Here is a 21,033-nt window from a genome sequence, read left to right as displayed (position 1 = left end):
ACATTTGAGAGCGTATTCATTTATTTCACGTTTGCAAACTATGTTGGCGCTATGTTGGCGTTAAACGATGTTTTAAAACTAATAAAAACGAATTTGCGATTCATTCGCTTTCCTGCGCGTTTGTGTACGCGATGGCGATTTCTTTACCAAACTCCGGAAGCCGTTCGCTTTGGACCGAACCATTTCATGTAAATAGAGGGGGGGGTTCTGTGGTCGTTGCGAATGGACCAAACCATTCATGTAAATAGAGGGGGGGGATTGTCACTGTACTCGCAAGCCGTTCGCCGTTCGCTTTGGCGTTGCGAATGGACCAAACCATTTCATGTAAATAGAGGGGGGGGATATAATTTTAGATAGATATATAGTACGGGCATATATATAGTACGGGCATGCCCTAGTAATCTTAATTCTCATAAGTGATCCTTCCCCCCCCCCCCCCCCCCTCTCCCCCCCCTCTCCAAAACGTAACAATATGCATCCTTTACTCCAATATCCTATATGGTATCCGGGCATTTGATAGTGAACTGCACAACTTAAGCTTTTAGCAGAACTAAGAATTTATTTTTTTTAAAGTAAACAATGAGCACCAATCAGATACATTGTGCACAAGACGTAAACATGTCACGATTGGTGCTCGTTTGGTTGTACAAATGAATGAAGCGATAAGGAAGGACAATCACACACAATGAGGGACTGTTAACTACAGAAACAAACACCAGGCAGTCTCGATTTGTCTCGTTAAAAAAAAGAAACACAGCAATCGGGTGAGAAACAAATGAAAAGAGAAAACTGAAGGAACGAAACGACGACGCACAACATGGAGGGTTCGTGTCGTTTCCCTTGATAAGTTCAATATCAAATGCAATCGATTACAAATAAAAGTAATAATCGATTACTCGACCACATCTGATACTAACTTTGAAGAGTTGTGGTACAACAACATCCAAGACACGCCACTTCATGTTTTATATAACGTGTATATATATATATATATATGTTGTTGCATAGTTGAAAGAAACCACAACAGTGTTGTGGTGATAAAACAGATAAATGTATTACTGGCAGGTAAATGCGGTTATATTATTATATCAAGTCGGGATATATGCCGAAAGGCAAGAACAGTCTCTTCTTGAATCTTGGATGAAACACCAATTTGTGGTGTGTGGTGCATGGTGTGTGTGACGAGATTACCACCAGTAACAATACACCACAACCATAAGCACCAGAATAAATTAATTTAAAGTATTAAGCGATCATCCATTTTATTAATGCTACATTCGTCCAATCGATGCTTCACTCAAATTAACAGCCATTTGATAACAGCGAGGTTATAAAATAGGATTTGCCCAAATAACACCGCCCTTTGGCATTGGTCCTCAGAAGGACTTTGTAAAGTGCAATCCAAAGCCCATCACGGGTTACTGGCCTAAGGTATCTATGTTATCTACAGAATTGTTCATTTGCACAAGCCCGCCAGGCCCCACTTGGCGAGCACAAAAAAAGGTGGCGGCCCCGTGTTTGGTAAAATGCTGATCCAATCGATCGAAGGTTTGAAAATCCTCCGGAGATAAAAACAAGTCGAGGTTGAATGTGTCCGAGGAGTCGTGTGACATCACCAGATCGTAAAGGTCAGTTAAGGGACATAATAACAGGTGACCTTGATCAAAACGGCAAATGTAGCCACCTTCCCAGCACCGATGGAGAGAGTCACAAACCAAACCATGAGCAAGAGCTTTGCAATCTAATCGACATACCTCTTTACGACAAGTTCTTTGAGTGTCGGAATTTGGGTGTTGTAAACGCCCCCGGCTGTCAGTTCCTCCAAACAGGCCTCGCTCTGGCGCTTGTCCTTCCCTATCATCCACGAAAGTCTAATATTGGCCGATAATAGTGCAAGCATCAACTCCAATGTGTCCTGCGCCACAGGGTGCGAGGGGGCTTCGGCCCTGGAGGGCACCGGGCTCCTCCGCTTGGCCTTCTGCTGTTCCCGGTCCAGCAGATCCAGCGCACGCTGACAGTGTTCTTGCGCCTCAGCCGGTTTGTTTAGACCTTGACAACAGACCACGAGTGCTGCGAGCGTCTTCGAGAGCTCTGTGTATAAAGCTGGGGGAGGCACGATCCTCTCCTACTTCGTGTGGGGTTTGGGGGTTAATGGATGGAGAAGAGGGGAAAAATCAAACGAGAAGAAAATGTCATCAACATGAATTATTAGTTATAGTTAGTATTGTAACATAAATATTGTAGTTCTTGTTACCTGTTGCATATACTTTGGCATAATGTAGACAAGTATTCATACACCATACCTGAGAAACATTAACGTTTTACTAATAAATGTACAGCAAGATAAATCAATGGTTAAACCATTACAGCTCTTACACGAACCTCGACCTTGTATACCAAAAAAAATTAAAAAAAATTAAAATTCCCGATTATTAAAAGGGAAATACTCCAACTTTGGAGCAACATCAAAATGACCAAAATCGTTGAATAATACAAGTTAGATGAATCTATGATAATCATCAAGCAGAGTAATCTTCATTCAATTCATCGATCTCATGACCGATCCCTGACCTGCAGACTTGCGATGTTGCTCAGTGTGGCATACGCTTCGTTGTACATCCCTCCACGGATGTCCGCGTGGCCATTATGCAACTCTGGAATGGTAAAGAAGTTCCAAAAAGATCCGTCATTGCGGATGGATGACAGCGAGGCGAGGTGTGCCAAGTACTGTTCAAAGGCACGGCTACGCCGGGCGATAGTGCGACCCGTGAAGTTCCTGGCGAATTGCTTTCTGGGAAAGATGACGGAAGAGAGTTCTGATTGGAATTTGGATCGCAGCAACTGGTCCAGGCGGAAGAAATCCGAGTAACGCCGAGAGACGATTGTATGATGCATCTCGGCACACCCAACGCTGAGCACGGCAAACGTGTACAACTAAGGAGTGATTGTGGGGAAAGGGAGGGATGGAAGAGAGGCAGCAGGGTAGGAAATTTCACAAGAAAGAACTAGTTCTTCTGAAGAATGCCATCTTTATTCATGGCAATGTCACACAAGTCCTGGTTGTGGAACTTTTTTGTCCAAGTCCATGTGACTTGTTATTTCGACAAATTTCCGCTTGCCCTGGCAGTACAAACTATACTCAAGAATCAGTGGTGCTTTGAGGGATAAAGAGTGGTACTTACCACATACTTGGAGTGAGAATCTTCTGAAACATTTGCACTCAGAACCTACAGAAAGAGAACGGTTGTGGGTCAATGATTTGACTTTGCTCATGGAGACAGAAGTCAGGTATTATGTCCAAGTCATCCTCAATTACATGGGAAATCTGCACTCTCAGTTCTGAATGCTATGAGATGGTAATGCTTCAGGTAGAGGTAGACATTGAGATGGAGGGGTGGGGAGAAGGGAGAGAGAAAAATAAAGTAAGTAGTACAGATACAAAGTACACCACCCCCATGCCAAATAAATAATTAGCATATCCTCCAGTGCGCGGTGATGCCACTGTGCAGCACATGGAGACAGTATTGGGAGGGAGCGGTGTGCAATAATTAATTGCGTAATTGAAATAAATAAATAATAATTGTAAAAGAATTAATTTCCTTAATCAATTGGCTAATAGCATACTAAACCACCAGTGTTTCATCTGAAGCTGTCATTTTTTGAAAATTAATTAAATTAATAAAACAAAAAAGTAAAAAATTAATTGATTAATCAATAATTAATTAATTGATTAAGCAATAAATCGAAAATATCATTTATAGCCACATCACTTGGTCACTGCAGAGTCTGAATATCAGCTTCCTAGCTGAAAAGGTGCCTGAGACCATGCTCAGATGAAATATATATATGAATGATCGTTTTAAGGCCATTTTCCCCGCTAGAGTGGGGGTTAGCCTTGCGGGCCCCATGACAATCATGGTTCCCTGTTTGAGGCAATGTTTTTATGGCCGGATGCCCTTCCTGATGCCAACCCTTGGTGGCCTCTTACGACGCGCAGTGATATGGTGTACCTATTCTAAATCGGGGTACCCACCGTGATCATTCATCCCAGCAAGCTGGTACTCAATTTGCCGAGCTCGGAAGGATGACAGGCTGAGTCAACCCCCTGGCATTAATTCAGCGATCGACCGGGATTCGAACCCAGGATCCTAGGATCCCAAGCCGGCACCCTAACCGCTAAGCCAACACCAGGGCCGAACCACATGACGGATGACGTCATCACTTCTTTTTCTCCACCAATTTATCCCTAGACTATGCTCAAGAAATTTCATCTTGATCGGATGAAGTTTTGTACTTGTCGAATTATGACATCATAATGGAGGCACCTCTGACATCATCATTAACATATGTTATTCCCCATGGAGAGTTATTTACAATGAGCCATGTCTCAATTTTTTCTATTCAGCGCTTTCGGAGATAGAGGTGCAAAGTTTTTCGGTTTTTTCCAAGATGGCGGCCAAACCAAGTGACCTATGACGTTATCATTATCATTTAAAAATTATGTAGGAGGAGTTGCACCTGTGATGAAAATTTCCTATCAATCGGACCAACGGTTGCAGAGAAAATCATATGTATTCTGTGCGGACAAACAGACAAACAATCATACAGACAGACAGACGGAGTGAAATGCAACACCCTCCCCTCTGGCAAGGGTAAAAAAACAAAAACATAAATTCACTTTTATAGTATAGAAGCTGTGTGTGTGTGTATATATATATATATAGAAATATATATATATATATATATATATATATAGAAATATATATATATATATATATATATATATATATATATATATATATATATATATATATATATATATATATATATATATGTATGTATATATATATATATATATATATATATATATATATATATATATATATATATATATATATATATATATATATATATAAATATACAAGGTGTGTTCAAAAAGTATGCGACCTTAATTTGTCGTGCGGAAACAAATGAAGCGAGGGAGGCGTTGATTGGTGCACGTATGTAGGTGATCCTAATGCGCACGCGTGAATTTTTTCCCACCTGCAGAAGCTGTCATTCGACGGCAGACCGCCGATGAGTGAGGAAGTGTAAGTGAGCGCCGTCGGATTTTTGTTTTTGACAAAATGACGGAAAAACTTGAACAACGCTACTGCATCAAATTTTGTGTAAAGCTTGGCGATTCCCAAGTGGAAACGATCCGCAAGATTCAACAGGCCTTCGGGGACGAAGCAATAAGCACTACACAGATAAAGGAGTGGTACAACCGCTTCAAAGATGGCCGCACATCAGTGGAGAGTGAAGCACGTTCGGGTAGGCCCTCAACATCCCGAAATGAGATCGTCATTGACCAATTGAGGACCCTGGTGATGCAGGATCGTCGAATCACGATCAGAGAACTTGCAGACGAGGTGGGCGTCAGCATTGGATCCGTTCATTCCATTATGGAGGAGGATTTGGGCTTCAGGAGAATCTCAGCGAAATTCGTACCAAAGCTGCTAACGATTGAGCAGAAGCAACTCCGTTTGGAGATCGCACAGGACATGCTGGAGACTGTGAACAGCGATCCCAGCTTCCTCAACAGAGTGATCACTGGCGATGAGTCCTGGGTTTATGGGTACGACCCAGAAACCAAGTTGCAGTCATCACAATGGAAGCATCCAACATCCCCGAGGCCAAAAAAAGCAAGGCAGGTCCACAGCAATGTCAAAGTCATGCTGACCGTCTTCTTCGACTCCAGTGGTGTGGTTCATCACGAGTACGCACCACACGGCACAACCATCACCAAGGAGTATTACCAAGAGGTTCTGCGTCGCCTTCGTGACGCTGTGCGACGCAAACGGCCGGACCTGTGGGCAGCGGGCAATTGGCAGCTCCATCACGATAACGCACCCGCCCATTCTTCACATTTGATAGAGTTTCTTGGCCAAACACAACACACCTGTGCTTCGTCAGGCTCCCTACTCTCCCGACATGGCTCCGTGTGACTTCTGGCTTTTCTCCAAGCTGAAAATGCCCCTGAAAGGGACCAGATTTCAGTCCAGAGAAGACATCATGCGGAATGCGATGGACCAGCTGCGCGCCATCCCAAAAGAGGCGTTCCAGTGCCGCTTCCGACAGTGGCAGAACCGTTGGGAGAAGTGTGTGGCAGCCCAAGGGGACTACTTTGAAGGAGATTAGTGTAAGTTTGTTGTATCTGGATACGAGTATTTTTTATGAACAAAGGTCGGATACTTTTTGAACACACCTCGTATATATATGTATATAGAAATATATATATAGAAGTATATATAGAAATATATATATATATATATAGAAATATATATATATATATATATAGAAATATATATATATACTGTATATAGAAATATATATATATATATATAGAAATATATATATATATATAGAAATATATATATATATATATATAGAAATATATATATACAGTGGAACCTCGACTTACGAGTGCCCCAACTTACGAGTTTTTCGAGATACGAGCCGTCACTCTGGCAGTTTATTGCTTTGAGATGCGAGCCGAGATCCGAGTTACGAGCTTTCGCCACCCGGTCACGTGGTTATCTTGCCGTGCACGTACAGTATCTCCGGCGCAAAACGGCTCTCTCAGGGTCAAACTCGGTATCGTTTTGAGCGCACGGTTCAGACCTTCAAGAAAACGTTTATTTTGTAAAAATCGAGCCACGCGTTCAAAATATATGACTGGTTTTGTTCGCCGGCACGTCGGCGCTCGAATCGGCTCGCGGTAAAATCCAACACGTCCGTTGTCGGGTCCGTCTGAACCAACCACGGGGCCTAGAAGGCTGGGACTGGTCTCAAAAGTTAGGTCTGGATCATATCTCGAAACGCTGGAAGCTGCACCTCTCTGTGATAATCTTGTGGACCATGACAAGAGATCGTGCGACACGTGGTTATCTTGCCGTGCACGTACAGTATCTCTGTCGTAGTATAGCGCTGCATTTTAGTTTTCGCATTTCGGTTATTTTGAGTTTACGCAAAACGGCTCTCTCAGGGTCAAACTCGGTATCGTTTTGAGCGCACGGTTCAGCCCTTCAAGAAAACGTTTATTTTGTAAATATCGAGCCACGCGTTCAAAAGATATGACTGGTTTTGTTCGCCGGCACGTCGGTGCTCGAATCGGCTCGCGGTAAAATCCAACACGTCCTTTGTCGGGTCCGTCTGAGACAACCACCGGGCCTAGAACGCTGGGACCGGTCTCGTTGGATAGGCCTGGATCAGATCTCGAAACGCTGGAAGCTGCACCTCTCTGTGATAATCTTGTGGACCATGACAAGAGATCGTGCGACACGTGGTTATCTTGCCGTGCAAGTACAGTATCTCTGCCGTCAACTTGTTCAGAGTGCCGGCGATAGCTCGCCTTCTCTTTGTGGAAAACACGGTGAGATCCTTAACATCCAACAACTAATGGGACGCAAACGGGGCGCCCAGTTTAGCGGTACACACATTGATGAATCACCCTGCCTGTGATTCACCCATGACAGGTTATAGCTGGGTCGGGATTCAAACCCAGGCTGGACAGTTTAGACTTTAGAGTCAAGTGTGCGTACCTCCAGTCCAGGCCATCCTGCCAGCTTGTATGCTGGCATACAGGTGAAATATAAAGCGCGAGATATTTTTATATATACTGTATATTTAAAAAAAAATTGGTGTGGTTTTTGGCGGGCTGGAACGGATTAATAGCATTTCAATGCATTTCAATGGGGAAATTTGATTTGAGATACGAGCAATTTGAGTTACGAGCTCGGTCACGGAACGGATTAAACTCGTAAGTCAAGGTTCCACTGTATATATATATATATTTCTATGTATATATATATATATATATATTTCTATGTATATATATATATATATATATTTCTATGTATATATATATATATTTCTATATACTGTATATATATTTATATTTATATATATTTCTATATATATATATTTCTATATATATATATTTCTATATATATATATTTCTATATATATATATATTTCTATATATATATATGTATTTCTATATATACAGTGGTACCTCGGCTTACGAGTTTAATCCGTTCCGTGACGGAGCTCGTAAGCCAAATCGCTCGTAAGTCAAAGCAAATTTTCCCATTCAAATGCATTGAAATGCTATTAATCCGTTCCAGCCTCAAAAAAAAAACACCAATTTTTTTTGTTAGGTGCTTTTAAATAACAAAAATGTACTTTATAAATAACAAATAATGTATAAACAAGCACGACCTCGTATATACTGTACATAATACAAGAGAATGTAAAGAAATAAACTGGTTTTATTAAGCAGAGGAGAAGAGCATGCCAGGTGAGGTGTGCGTGTTGTCGACTTGGCGAGGCAGTACGATCGTACTCCTTCTACGATATGTACGATTTTGAAGCAGAAGGAGTCCATAAAGGCTATAACGCCAGCCAAGGGCGTTACGATTATTTCAAAGCTCCGGACCTCTATCCATGAAGATATGGAGAAGTTGTTGTTTGTGTGGTTGAAGGAGAAGCAGCTCGCAGGAGATACCGTGACCGAGAGCATCATGTGTTTGAAAAGATTGAAACTCGGATATCGAGCACGGACCACGAGGTGTTTTTTCTTTTTTCTTAATCTCGGTTTCAGTGAACTTTTGCTCTGTGCTCACGTGTACTGTACCTGTACCTGTAATGGTACGTCAGAGGATGGCACCTGTTGTCATCATATTAAGTGCAAGATGTTCTGCATCGTAAGTTGGTACACCGTGGTCTTTCGGCGGTGTTTAAGCCGGCCGTCTTGGCTTCTGTCACCATTGGCATTGAGTCTTTCGATGTAGGTAGGTCGTTGTGTGCCGGTGCCTTGGCCGAATTCCTTCATTGCTGCATTGTTAGCTCACCTGGTTTTTTATACCACATCTTTGGTTATCGGACCAGCGAATGACGTCATCTCCTCCAAAGTATGGCTTATTCTCACTTGTCTTGGACGATCTTCTACTTCTAGCCTTCCACCGTGCATTTGGTGTCCACTGTACTTACTGTACAGTGCCTGGTAAAATTGATGTAATGGGTTTTTGACCGTCAACGCCATGAACCGTCATGAACCGTCATGAACCGTCAACCGCCATGAACCGCCATGAACCGTCAACGCCATGAACCGCTAACACTCAAAAGCCCATTTATCGCGCCTTATAAAGCAAAACGCAAACCGAAAGCCATGCCTCTCAAGCGAGGCGTGCTTCCGTGGTCACGTGATCCACAGGTGTAGCTCATTATACCCGCACGCGCGACACGCTTTGGCGGTCACGTGACCAGCCACTCTGGACTCTGGAGGCGGGGATCCCCGCCGATGACGTCACCGGCTGGAGCAAGGAGATTCCTCGCTCATGTATTTCGACGATTGCGTGTTTTATATCCAAGCAGAGATGCTTTCACGGCAAGATAACCGCGTGACCGGAACCGGAAGCCACAACCGGAAAATTCAAAAAAATAAATTTTTTGAGCTCGTACATCGGATCTCGGCTCGTATCCCAAAGCAACAAACCGCCCGAGCGACGGCTCGTATCCCGAAAAACTCGTACGTTGGGGCACTCGTAAGCCGAGGTACCACTGTATATATATATACACACACACACACACACACACACACACACACACACACACACACACACACACACACACACACACACACACACACACACACACACACACACACACACACACCTAGTTGTGGAAGCCCACCTGAAAAACAAGCTGGTCATAGCCTTTTGTCATTATGCTCGGCCACTGAACGTGCGTGGATACGTTCTCCTCAACTGGTATGGACTGTGGTGAAGAACCCGACCGCACATTCCCACCGCTTTCTACCAGCACAGGGGTGAGGCACAACCACACTGGAGTTAGAGCATTGACTTCAAACAGGGAGGATTGCATCAACTCAAATATGCCAAATATAACATGGAACAAGAAAGAGCAATCAGAGATTGCAGACCCTTGCCAAGATGTGTTTTTAAGGCTTTTGTGTTAAAACAAATATGGCGGCCGAACCACATGACCGATGACGTCACAAATTATTTTTTTCCACCAATTTATCCCTAGATGATGCTCAAGAAATTTCATCTTTTGTTGTACTTGTACTTGAAGTTTTGTACTTGTCGAATTATGACGTCATAATGAAGGTACCTTTGACATCATCATTAACATATGTTATTGCCCATGGAGTTCTTTACAATGAGCCATGTCTCAATTTTGTCTGTGCAGCACTTTCGGAGATATGGAGGTGCAACGTTTTTCGTTTTTTCCAAGATGGCAGCCGAACCACGTGACCTATGACGTCATAATCATTAAAATAATAATAATACAGGTGGAGTTGCACCTACGGTCAAAATTTCCTGTCAATCGAACCAATGGTTGCAGAGAAAACTAGAACGCCACTCAGTAGAGTGCATACTCCCGCCGTGGGTCAAGTTGGAATAATACGTTTTGTTTAACATCCCTCTCCCCAAAACAATAAATGAAAAAGAAAGTAGGCCCTAAAAGAAAGTAGGTCAGAGAATTTATTTTGATATATCTCGGAATTAGAGGAGAAAAACATCATTTAAGAATAACAATAAAAGATTCAATGCAGTAAAACAGAAAAAAAAATTCCCCAAAAAATTCCCCCAAAAAATTCCTGGATCGGGAATAATATCCTGAGCTTCACCAAAAACTAATCAATTCTTCCTTATCCCAAGGGCAATCATCCCACCAACTTTCATCCAAATCCGTTCAGGACTTTTCCAGATATAATAATAATCTATCTATAATTCCAGTAATCTCTGTGTGTCTGTGTGTCTGTGTGTTTGTTTGTTTGTCTGTGACCGCTGTTTCTCGACAACCACGGGTCCGATATACTTGAAACTTGCCAGGTATATTGCTGGGGACCTGAGGATGTGCCTTTTCAAGGTTTCATATTAATCGGACAAGTAGTTACCGAGCTATGTCCAAAAAACGATTCAACCAATCAGAGAGCAGCGAGCTATCACGTGTGCCGAACGTGCCGAACAGACTCTGCCTCGGACGGCACATTTGAGAGCGTATTCATTTATTTCACGTTGGCAAACTATGTTGCCGCTATGTTGGCGTTAAACTATGTTTTAAAACTAATTAAAACTAATTTGCGATTCTTTCGCTTTCCTGCGCGTTTGTGCACGCTATGGCGATTTCTTTACCAAACTCCGCAAGCCGTTCGCTTTGGACCAAACCATTTCATGTAAATAGAGGGGGGGGATTGTCACCGTACTCGCAAGCCGTTCGCTTTGGACCAAACCATTTCATGTAAATAGAGGGGGGGGGGGGGGATTGTCACCGTACTCGCAAGCCGTTCGCTTTGGACCAAACCATTTCATGTAAATAGAGGGGGGGGATTGTCACCGTACTCGCAAGCCGTTCGCTTTGGCTTTGCGAATGGACCAAACCATTTCATGTAAATAGAGGGGGGGGATATAATTTTAGATATATATATAGTACGGGCATGCCCTAGTAATAATAAAGGAGTCATATAGCCCCATCAAGCAGAGTAAACTACCCTCATGGCGCTTTACATTATCATGCGAACGCACACACACCGCGCGCACACACACCGCGCGCGCACACACACACACACACACACACACACACACACACACACACACACACACACACACACACACACACACACACACACACACACACACACACACACACACACACACACACACACACACACACACACACACACACACACACACACACACACCTTCACTCTTGCCCTATTCCTCTCCCTCCCCATTCAAAACCAAAATATCTTGTTCACAAACACACTAACATACAAACACACTAACATACAAACACACTAACGTGCGAACACACCAACGTGCGAACACACCAACGTGCGAACACACCAACGTGCGAACACACCAACGTGCGAACACACCAACGTGCGAACACACTAACACGCAAACACACTAACATGCGAACACACTAACAAACGAAGACACACTAACACACGAACACACACACTCGAATGCATTACTCCCTCGCGGGAGTAATAATATTTATCCTGTGAGGACAAATAAACAGAGAAATGGACTCTAATGCAATACCCTCTCCTCTGGCGAGGGTAATAACTAGAACGGTACTCGGTAGAGAGCATACCTCCACCAGGTTAAACAGTTTACGTTTTGTATCCCACTGATGGGCCGGATCTGGATTCGGACCTGAACGAAATTCTAATCGTCTTGTTCTGGTCACACCCAACCAGTCCACCTCATCATGTCATTATCCACACACAACTTTGAGATATTGTGCTATATATCGTTTTTAGACCAATTGCTGAATGTTCAAAAATCACTTTAAAAATTCTTATCTTGATACGGATCCAAAATCTAACCAATTTTTCCTTATCAATGGCCCAAAATGTCCACCAAGTTTCGTCCGAATCTGTCAACAACTTTTTGAGATATCCTCTTCACAGACAAACAAACAGACAAAGGTGAAAACAACCTCTGCCTGCATTCGGTGGAGGAGGTAATGACTTGCTTTATAAAAGATCGGGGTTCATGCAGAAGTGGGGTGACAGAGGGTAAAAGGCAATGCCGTGCCAATTGCGCCACAGGAAGGCAACAAGAAAAGGGAGTGTTACGGATTCGTCACTTCCGTTGTTGTGGTTTTCATCCACTGTAAACATTTTTGATTCCATGTACTATTATTGTTGTCCATGACATGACAAAAAGAGAACCATGACAATTACAACTACATGTGGGCAGGGTACAGCCCGAAGTGGAGATCGGTTTCTGAGGTTTGGGACATGGAATGTAGGAACAATGACAGGGAGATCAGGAGAAGTGGTGGAAGTATTGGTCAGAAGAAGAGTGGACATATGTTGTGTGCAAGAGACGAGATGGAAGGGAAGTGGTGTGAGAATGGTGAAGGGTAGGCAGGGACAGAAATACAAGTTTGTGTGGCAAGGGTGCCTGGAGGGCGTGAATGGTGTTGGTGTCCTGTTTTCTGAGGAGTTTGTAGACAGTGTGGTGAGTGTGACTAGAGTGAGTGATAGGTTGATGATGGTGAAAATGATGATTGGAAAGCTCTTGGTGAACGTCATCTCGGGATATGCTCCGCAGGTTGGTCGGAGCGATGAAGAGGACAAGTTCTGGTGTGCGATAGAGAAGCTGATGGAAAACGTGAAAGATGAGGAAGTTGTTGTGGTAGGAGGAGACCTAAATGGACATGTGGGAAGGAGTATGGATGGTTTTGACGAAGTTCATGGGGGTTACGGATATGGTGTGAGAAATGGAGAAGGTGAAAGGATTTTGGAGTTTGCTGATGGAGCTGATTTGTTGATTTGTAATACTCAGTTCCAGAAAGAGGATAATAAGCTTGTTACATACATGTCAGGTGGGTCGACGACAACCGTTGACTACCTGATGGTGCGTAGGCGAGATAGGGGGCACCTCCGAGGCACAAAGGTGATCCCGCGGGAGGAGGCTGTTTCACAGCACCACTTGGTTGTCTGCGACGTAAGGGTGAAAGGTGCGAGGAGAGCTCGGCGGGTGAAGTACCAACCGAGAATGAAGGTGTGGAGGTTGGAAAGAGGTGACAGTAAGGGAGGCATTAAAAGGGAGGCTGAGTAGGGTCGAGGATGATGTGGTTGAGCTTGAAAGTGGTTGGATGTCAATGAAAGCTAGTCTGTTGGGAGCCGTTGGTGAGGTATGTGGATGGACAAAAGGACCACCGAGGCACTCGAAAACATGGTGGTGGGATGATGAAGTTGGAAAGAGGATTGACGAGAAGAGGAAGAAGTTCAAGGAGTGGCAGAAGGCGAAGGGTACGGGAGCAGAAACAGCAGAGCATGAAAGTTATAAGGCAGCCAGGAAGGCTGCAAAGAAAGAGGTAGCAAAGGCGCAGGAGGCATGTAGGAAAATGTTCGGAGAACGCTTGGATTCGGAAGAGGGTCAGAAAGCAGTATTCAGGATTGCAAAGCAGATAGCGAAAGAGAGGTGTGATGTGATGGGGGTGAGCTGCTTGAAGGATGAAGTGGGACAAATCGTTGTCGACCCAGATGGAATTAAAGGAAGATGGAAAAGATATATGGAAATGCTGTTGAATACAGAGAATGAATGGGATGGCAACATAGAGAGTAACCCAGTTTTAGGACCGGCAGAGAAGATAACTGAGAAGGAAGTTGAGGAAGCGATAAAAGCAATGAAGGGTAGAAAAGCGGGAGGGCCGACGGGAGTTGTGGGAGATATGTTGAAGGCAGCAGGAAGTTGGGGTGTGAAGAGAATGACAGAGATCTGTAATCTGGTGGTGAAAGAAGGCCGCATTCCAGTGAATTGGGAACTGAGTACCCTCGTCCCTCTATACAAGGGGAAAGGTGACCCTCTGGAGTGTGGCTCGTACCGAGCGATAAAGTTATTGGAGCATGGAATGAAGGTATTGGAAAGGGTGTTGGAGAGGAGGATAAGGAAGAAAGTGAAGATCGACGAAATGCAGTTTGGATTTATGCCAGGAAGAGGAACGACAGACGCGCTTTTCATTGTGAGGCAGTTGCAGGAGAAGTACATGGAGAAGAGGAAGAAGTTGTTTCTTGGGTTTGTTGATCTGGAGAAAGCATTCGATCGGGTTCCACGCAAAGTATTGACATGGGCATTGAGGAAGTTAGGAGTGAAGGAATGGTTGATCAGAGTAGTGATGGCAATGTACAAAAGAGCGCGCACAGCTGTAAGGACGAAGGACGGGAACAGTGGTGAGTTTGAGGTGAAGGTGGGAGTGCATCAGGGGTCGGTACTAAGTCCACTACTATTTGTAGCTGTGATGGAGGTGCTGGCTCAGAACGTAAAGGAGGGTTTACCGTGGGAGTTGTTGTATGCAGATGATCTGGTGTTGATTGCGGAAAGTATGGATGGACTGAAGGAAAAGATGAACACGTGGAGAGAATGTATGGAGACAAAAGGTCTGAAGGTGAATATCGGAAAGACGAAGGTGATGGCAAGTGGTAAAGCATGTGGTGAGGTGGAAAGAACTGGGAAGTGGCCCTGTGCTGTGTGTAGGAAGGGTGTCGGAGTGAACTCCATTCAGTGTACAATGTGCGCTGAGTGCGTTCATCAAAAATGTAGTGGTCTGAGAGGGTCATTAACCAGTGTGGCAGCTACATTCAAATGTAAGGTGTGCACAGAGGGAGCTGCAGATGGAGGAAATGTTGAGTTGGATCTTGGAGACGGCGTGAAGCTGGAAGGTGTGAAAACATTTTGCTACCTCGGAGACATGCTGAATGGAGAAGGTGGATCAGACTCGGCAACGGTTGCTCGAGTGAGATGTGCATGGAAGAAGTTTCGGGAATTGAGTGGCGTGCTGATGATGAGGGGAGTGTCGTTGAAGCTGCAGGGAAAGGTGTATGCTGCATGTGTGAGAAGTGTTATGATTTATGGGAGCGAGACATGGGTAATGAACGTAGAGCAGCAACGAAGGTTGGAAAGGGTGGAAATGCGAATGGTTCGACGGATGTGCGGAGTATCGTTGAGAGAGAGGAAGACAAATGATGAATTGCGAAAGATGATGGGAATAGAGCCTGTGATTGATGCTGTGAAGAGGAACAGGTTGAGATGGTTTGGTCATGTGTTGAGGAAGGATGAAAGTGACTGGTTGAGAAGAGTGATGGAAATGAATGTAGAAGGAAGTAGAAGACGGGGAAGACCGAGAAAGACTTGGCTAAAGATGGTGGAAAAAGAAATGCGGGCAAGGGGGTTAACAAGGAGAGATGCAGAAAATATGGCAAAATGGAGAAGATTGTCATGGGGACCGCAAGGCTAACCCCCGCTCTAGCAGGGAAAATGGCCTTTAAAATGCATGTTGTTGTGTTGTTGTACTATTATTGTTGTCGTTTAAGGGAGATAGAGATTTCTATTTTCAAAAGGTAAAAAAGTTAATGTTTTAAATGAAACCGGAACCGGACGACGACGAAGAGGAAGAGGAGAAAAAGAAGGCGGAGCGAGTGAATCGGAGAAAAAGCCTAGCTGCTTCGAGGTCTGGAGCACACGTAGACGAACGGAGGGCACTAGCGAACTTCGGGTTTCCCAGGAAAGGGATTCTTGCGACAGTTGTTATCGCTGTGACAGATCAACCTGCATGTCAGGTTTTGGCGGTTGATTCCGAGGAGAATCATCGTCGGGCCGTTACGCCTCGAGAACGGGCTGTCGGCCATTTTGACTCACGCGCTTTGCCCATCGCGCAAGGTTTTTTTCACTTCGCTTCAACCATTTTCACCGCCTCCAGACGTTTATCTGGTGTGTGTGTGTGTGTAACGTGGATTTTGAAGGTAAATCTGTGGTTCGCCGGTTTGAAGCCGTGAAACGTCTATACCCAAGGGTGGGATTTCTCAGTCGCCTGGAGGGCGTCTTTGGATTTCGCCGTCGCCTTGAGGGCACCTTTGCGCAGCTTTGGCCGTGACTGTGACTGTCATCCGAACGGGATTCTGGTCTCGATTGGACATCGTTCTGACGATTGCTGGAGCGGATCGACTTGGGCTTGATGCCGGAATAGAGACATTGGGGAATATTCTTCTTTTCGCTCCCTTGGAGCACAGTGAGTTATATTGTACGAACCTGATGGTACCATCATAGGGAATATATATTGGTTGTACAATCTATATCATAATAGTGTAAGGACTCGACTTTGTTATCCCTTTTACGCCGCACCCAGTGACCCGATGCCCACGGCACTAATGGATTTACGATCTACGAACCGCGCTCTTTGTTTATTACATACAGCCATACTCGAAAAATCTGAATTAGCCGACGTTGGGGCCCAAAAGCATCCGATTAACTACCGATACGACGCCATCTTACGACGCCACCGTATTGGCGTCTGCTGGGCGAAGGCGAAGCAAGCCGTCCGCTGATTGGACAGGCGAAGGCGAAAGCAAGCCGTCCACTAAGTGGACAATCCAGAGCATGCATTTGTGCCGGTGTCGGCGATCGTTGTTCATATACGCACTCTTCATTCTCATCTTTCTTCCTAACTCTTACTCGGACAAGCAAATCCCCTCTGCCATCCATAATGGTACACTCTATCCATACACCACATCCTCCCTTCCGTGGATGTTCCACGGGTTTCGGCTAGTATATATGAATGAATGAATGATCGTTTTAAGGCCATTTTCCCCACTAGAGCGGGGGTTAGCCTTGCGGGCCCCATGACAATCATGGTTCCCTGTTTGAGGCAATGTTTTTATGGCCGGATGCCCTTCCTGACGCCAACCCTTGGTCACGCTCTTACGATGCACAGGGATACGGTGTACCTATTCTAAATCGGGGTACACACCGTGATCATTCATCCCAGCAAGCTGGTACTCAATTTGCCGACCTCGGAAGGATGCCAGGCTGAGTCAACTCCCCTGGCATTAATTCAGCGATCGACCGGGATTTGAACCCAGGATCCTAGGATCCCAAGCCGGCACCTTAACCGCTAAGCTGGAGTATCTTGTTGTCAAATGTAAAGAAACTGTTGTTTAGGAGAAATCGAATACTCTCTTTGAGTTTACTTTTTGAAAAACTGCATGAATATTGGTTATCCTTTACAGACCAGTGTGCCCTGTTTTGATATACATTAATGTATACTTTATTACCTCCTGCAAATGCTTTATCTATTGCTCTGTCCAATGCGGTTAATAGCTTGTCATGTGGAATGTTTTTGTACAATGTGGAAAAATCAAAGGTTGAAAGACATTTTGCCTTAACCTTATTATTAATGTTGTGGACACTGTCGATTACCGGTTTGGAATTGTCAATGATCCAGAATTTCTTAATACCAGAATAAAACTTCACTTTTTCATGGTAGTTTTTAAAGCATTTATAGATTAGTTTCATTGTCGCTGTTACACTGCCCGACAAAGGTTTCAAACTACATTCTCTACTTGCGATGATGAACCTCATCTTACAAGGGTGTTTGTGCATTTTTGGGATCCAGTAAATGAATGGTAATTTATGGTGTTTATCCGGAACTAGCAGTCTTCTCACCGTTGAGTGATTTGTATGGTGTTGTATCAAGTCTGTTTTGTCCTCGTTACTTATTTTGTAGGTCTTTGAAATTCCCATGTTAAACCCAATTCTTCCAAAAGTGTTTGAATGTGGAATATTTTACATACAAATGCATTATTATTATTTGCTTTGTCAATTGGAACAATAACATATTGTGTTTGAAGCTGCCTTAAGCAATCACGTGCCTCTGGATTGTTTAAAATTGCCTTCGGATTATTGATTCGAACTTTTCTTTTCAAATCAACAACTCTACTTTTCACATGTTTCTCTACAATCTCTATTGGACAATGTGTGTCCAATACACCTGGACCTCGGTTAACATCATGATTACGTTCTTCCAAACACAATGTTAATTGAATCAATTTATCTTACAAAAAGTAATGCAAATAGGGGGGAGTGGGGTGCACAGTTCGCTCCAGACGCTCCACCCCGCTCTCCTGACAATCATCGGTGCTTCATTCTCGGGGATCTTATTCACGGAGCGCCCCACTCCTCATGCTTCCTGCCAATGTGAGCTCAAGCTGAAAAGACTTGGCTGTTTTCATGTGTGGTGTTCGTGTTTAATAAATGAGGTGTTTGTTTTTAATAAGTGTGTCGGAATGGAGGGAAAAATATTGGTTATGAGGGGAGTCAAGGGTAAAGCGTGTACTGTACGTGTTTGTTAAGGATCGCTAATGTCTCAAATGTGTCTGGAAGTAAATAAACTGAATCAGAGCCGTGTCTGTGTCTGGAAAGAGGAGAAGCCAAATTAAACACTTTATCTAAAATGCGCAATGGTTACCAACCTAGTGTTGCAAAAGTCGAGTTATGAAAGGGGGGTGGAGGTGGAAGAAGATCCCTCTATAGCCCTCGCATATGCAAATCCCCTGTTCTCCCACAACACAGAAGGGAGGACTATCTGGATACAAATATGAACGAGATAACTGAACTCGGGAACCTACGTGCGTGGATGTGCGTTCTCCTTGGAGAGGTGGGTTGGGGAGTTCGCAGAAGCGTAGCAATAATTTGTGATGTGTGGTATTTCTTTGCTTTATGATGCATCGACAGCATTGACAAGTAAATGTAACCTAATGTTTTGATGCCTCTCCATTTGCGTGCAAGTAAAAGTCAGAATATTCGATTTGTTTGTGATTTTTACCTCCAGTGGTTGTATAATCCAATGAATATTCACATTGTTGTATATATTGTGACAGAGAATTATAATACGAAGCCAATGACACCTCAACATTGAAAATTGGTCGAGTCTGAACAAAAATTATACGCATGTACGTTACCGCTCCACCCTAAATTCTAGCAGCCCGCAGTGACGGGCCCTTGGCCTGTATAGCGAGTGGCCTGTAGAATTTTAATGAAACCACAATTTGAAACCACATACTACCTGGAGGTGTTCTAGAGGGTCTATTCTAACACCTTGTCATGTCAAACCTTTTCTCTAGGAGATGTTGAACGACTTTCCATGTTTGGCCTCACATGGGAAATGGCTCCTGGACTATAGGGGAGAACACAGTGGGTGGACAAGATAAGCAACATTTTGGGATGGGTGGGGGTGGTTTAACGGTTTTAAGATGAAACACTAAGTCTGCTATCTCCCCTACTAGCATTCTTCATTGGTGGTTATTAACTATCCTGCGATACCAAAAGATCAGGCCATTGTGTCCAGGTGCCCTTGATAAATCACAAATAGGTTTCATCGATGGGGTGTGGGTAAAGGTACTGCATTATGGACATAGCCACACCCTTATTATAGCCTATAAATGATTCAACCAGCATTAGATGTTATAAGCACACGATTAAGTGAGACCACTGGGCACCTGCACATTGACAGTGCACCTGCACATTGACAGTGCACCTGCACATTCACAGTGCACCTGCACATTGACAGTACACCTGCACCTTGACAGTGCACCAGCACATGCACATTCACAGTGCACCTGCACCTGCACATTCACAGTGCACCTGCACCTGCACATTCACAGTGCACCTGCACATTGACAGTGCACCTGCACATTGACAGTGCACCAGCACATGCACATTGACCATGCACCAGCACATGCACAAAACAGTGCACCTGCACCAACACATGCACCTTGACAGTGCACATGCACCAGCACATTTACAGTGAACCTGCTCACCGACAGTGAACCTGCACCTGCACATTTACAGTGAACCTGCTCACCGACAGTGAACCTGCACCTGCACATTTACAGTGAACCTGCTCACTGACAGTGAACCTGCACCTGCACGTGCACCTGCACCAGCACTATACAGTATACGAGCGATCAATGAAGATTTCAAATACACATTAATGATTAATCTCACCCTCAGAGCCTCCATAATCCTCTTCAATGTCGTCATCCTCAAGATCTTGTCGATCTTCAGCTTCGTCCCCCTCTCGGAGCCGCAAAGCACCACCCAGGACACTCGACCCTGGTTCAACGTCGGCCAAGCTTTCGTCGATCACCTGGTCCTCTGGACCCTTCCGGGAGCGAAGCTTGTTCAGCAGGCGAGAAGCCATTAAGACCTCGCGAAGACCCGGACCGAATGTCCCGTGGAGAGTGGCGACCCCGAAAATCGGAGATCCACCAAACAGACGGACAAACCTACTCGAAGATCACCGACGGCTTCGAAGCTTCGATCCGGACATTCTGAACTCATCTACTACAAACCATTTGAGGAACAGCAAATTAAGGAAGAACGTCTTTCCAAATTCCTATATCAATACCAGCCCTTGGTAAGGGTTGTTGTTGTTTTAATTGTTGTTGTTGCTGCTGCTATTGCTGGCCCATTTCTGGTGATCGCAAAAGAAAAATGAGAATCACAACCACCATTTTAAACTCAACCGAGAGAGGGGTTATAAAACCCACCAAACGCCCCTTCTAAATTCCTGTGTTTTTTAACGTTTTGATCGCAATGTTTCTTCTTCTTTTTTATATGTCCGTTTGACGCGATATGTCTCAGGCTGACTGACCTTAAATTATTTAAT

At 44.2% G+C, this 21,033-nt stretch overlaps 1 protein-coding gene across 1 annotated transcript; it reads right to left on the bottom strand.

Moving 5' to 3' along the window:
- Positions 1-535: 535 nt before the first annotated feature.
- On the bottom strand, positions 536-20,817 carry LOC137417744 (sorting nexin-21-like). The gene is made up of 5 exons (XM_068103644.2): positions 20,370-20,817; positions 9,736-9,857; positions 3,183-3,227; positions 2,572-2,934; positions 536-2,125 (listed from the first exon to the last, which is right to left on the bottom strand). Exons 1-5 carry the CDS (start codon positions 20,563-20,565, stop codon positions 1,742-1,744), a joined length of 1,110 nt encoding a protein of 369 aa, XP_067959745.2. The 5' UTR covers positions 20,566-20,817; the 3' UTR covers positions 536-1,741.
- Between the last annotated feature and the right edge of the window lie 216 nt (positions 20,818-21,033).

The sequence above is a fragment of the Myxine glutinosa genome, chromosome 9 (assembly GCF_964187855.1).
Source record: "Myxine glutinosa chromosome 9, kmMyxGlut1.1, whole genome shotgun sequence".
Classification (NCBI taxonomy): domain Eukaryota; kingdom Metazoa; phylum Chordata; class Myxini; order Myxiniformes; family Myxinidae; genus Myxine; species Myxine glutinosa.
The sequence above is the reverse complement of the archived record's forward strand: the minus strand, read 5'-3'. Positions and strand labels throughout refer to the sequence as shown.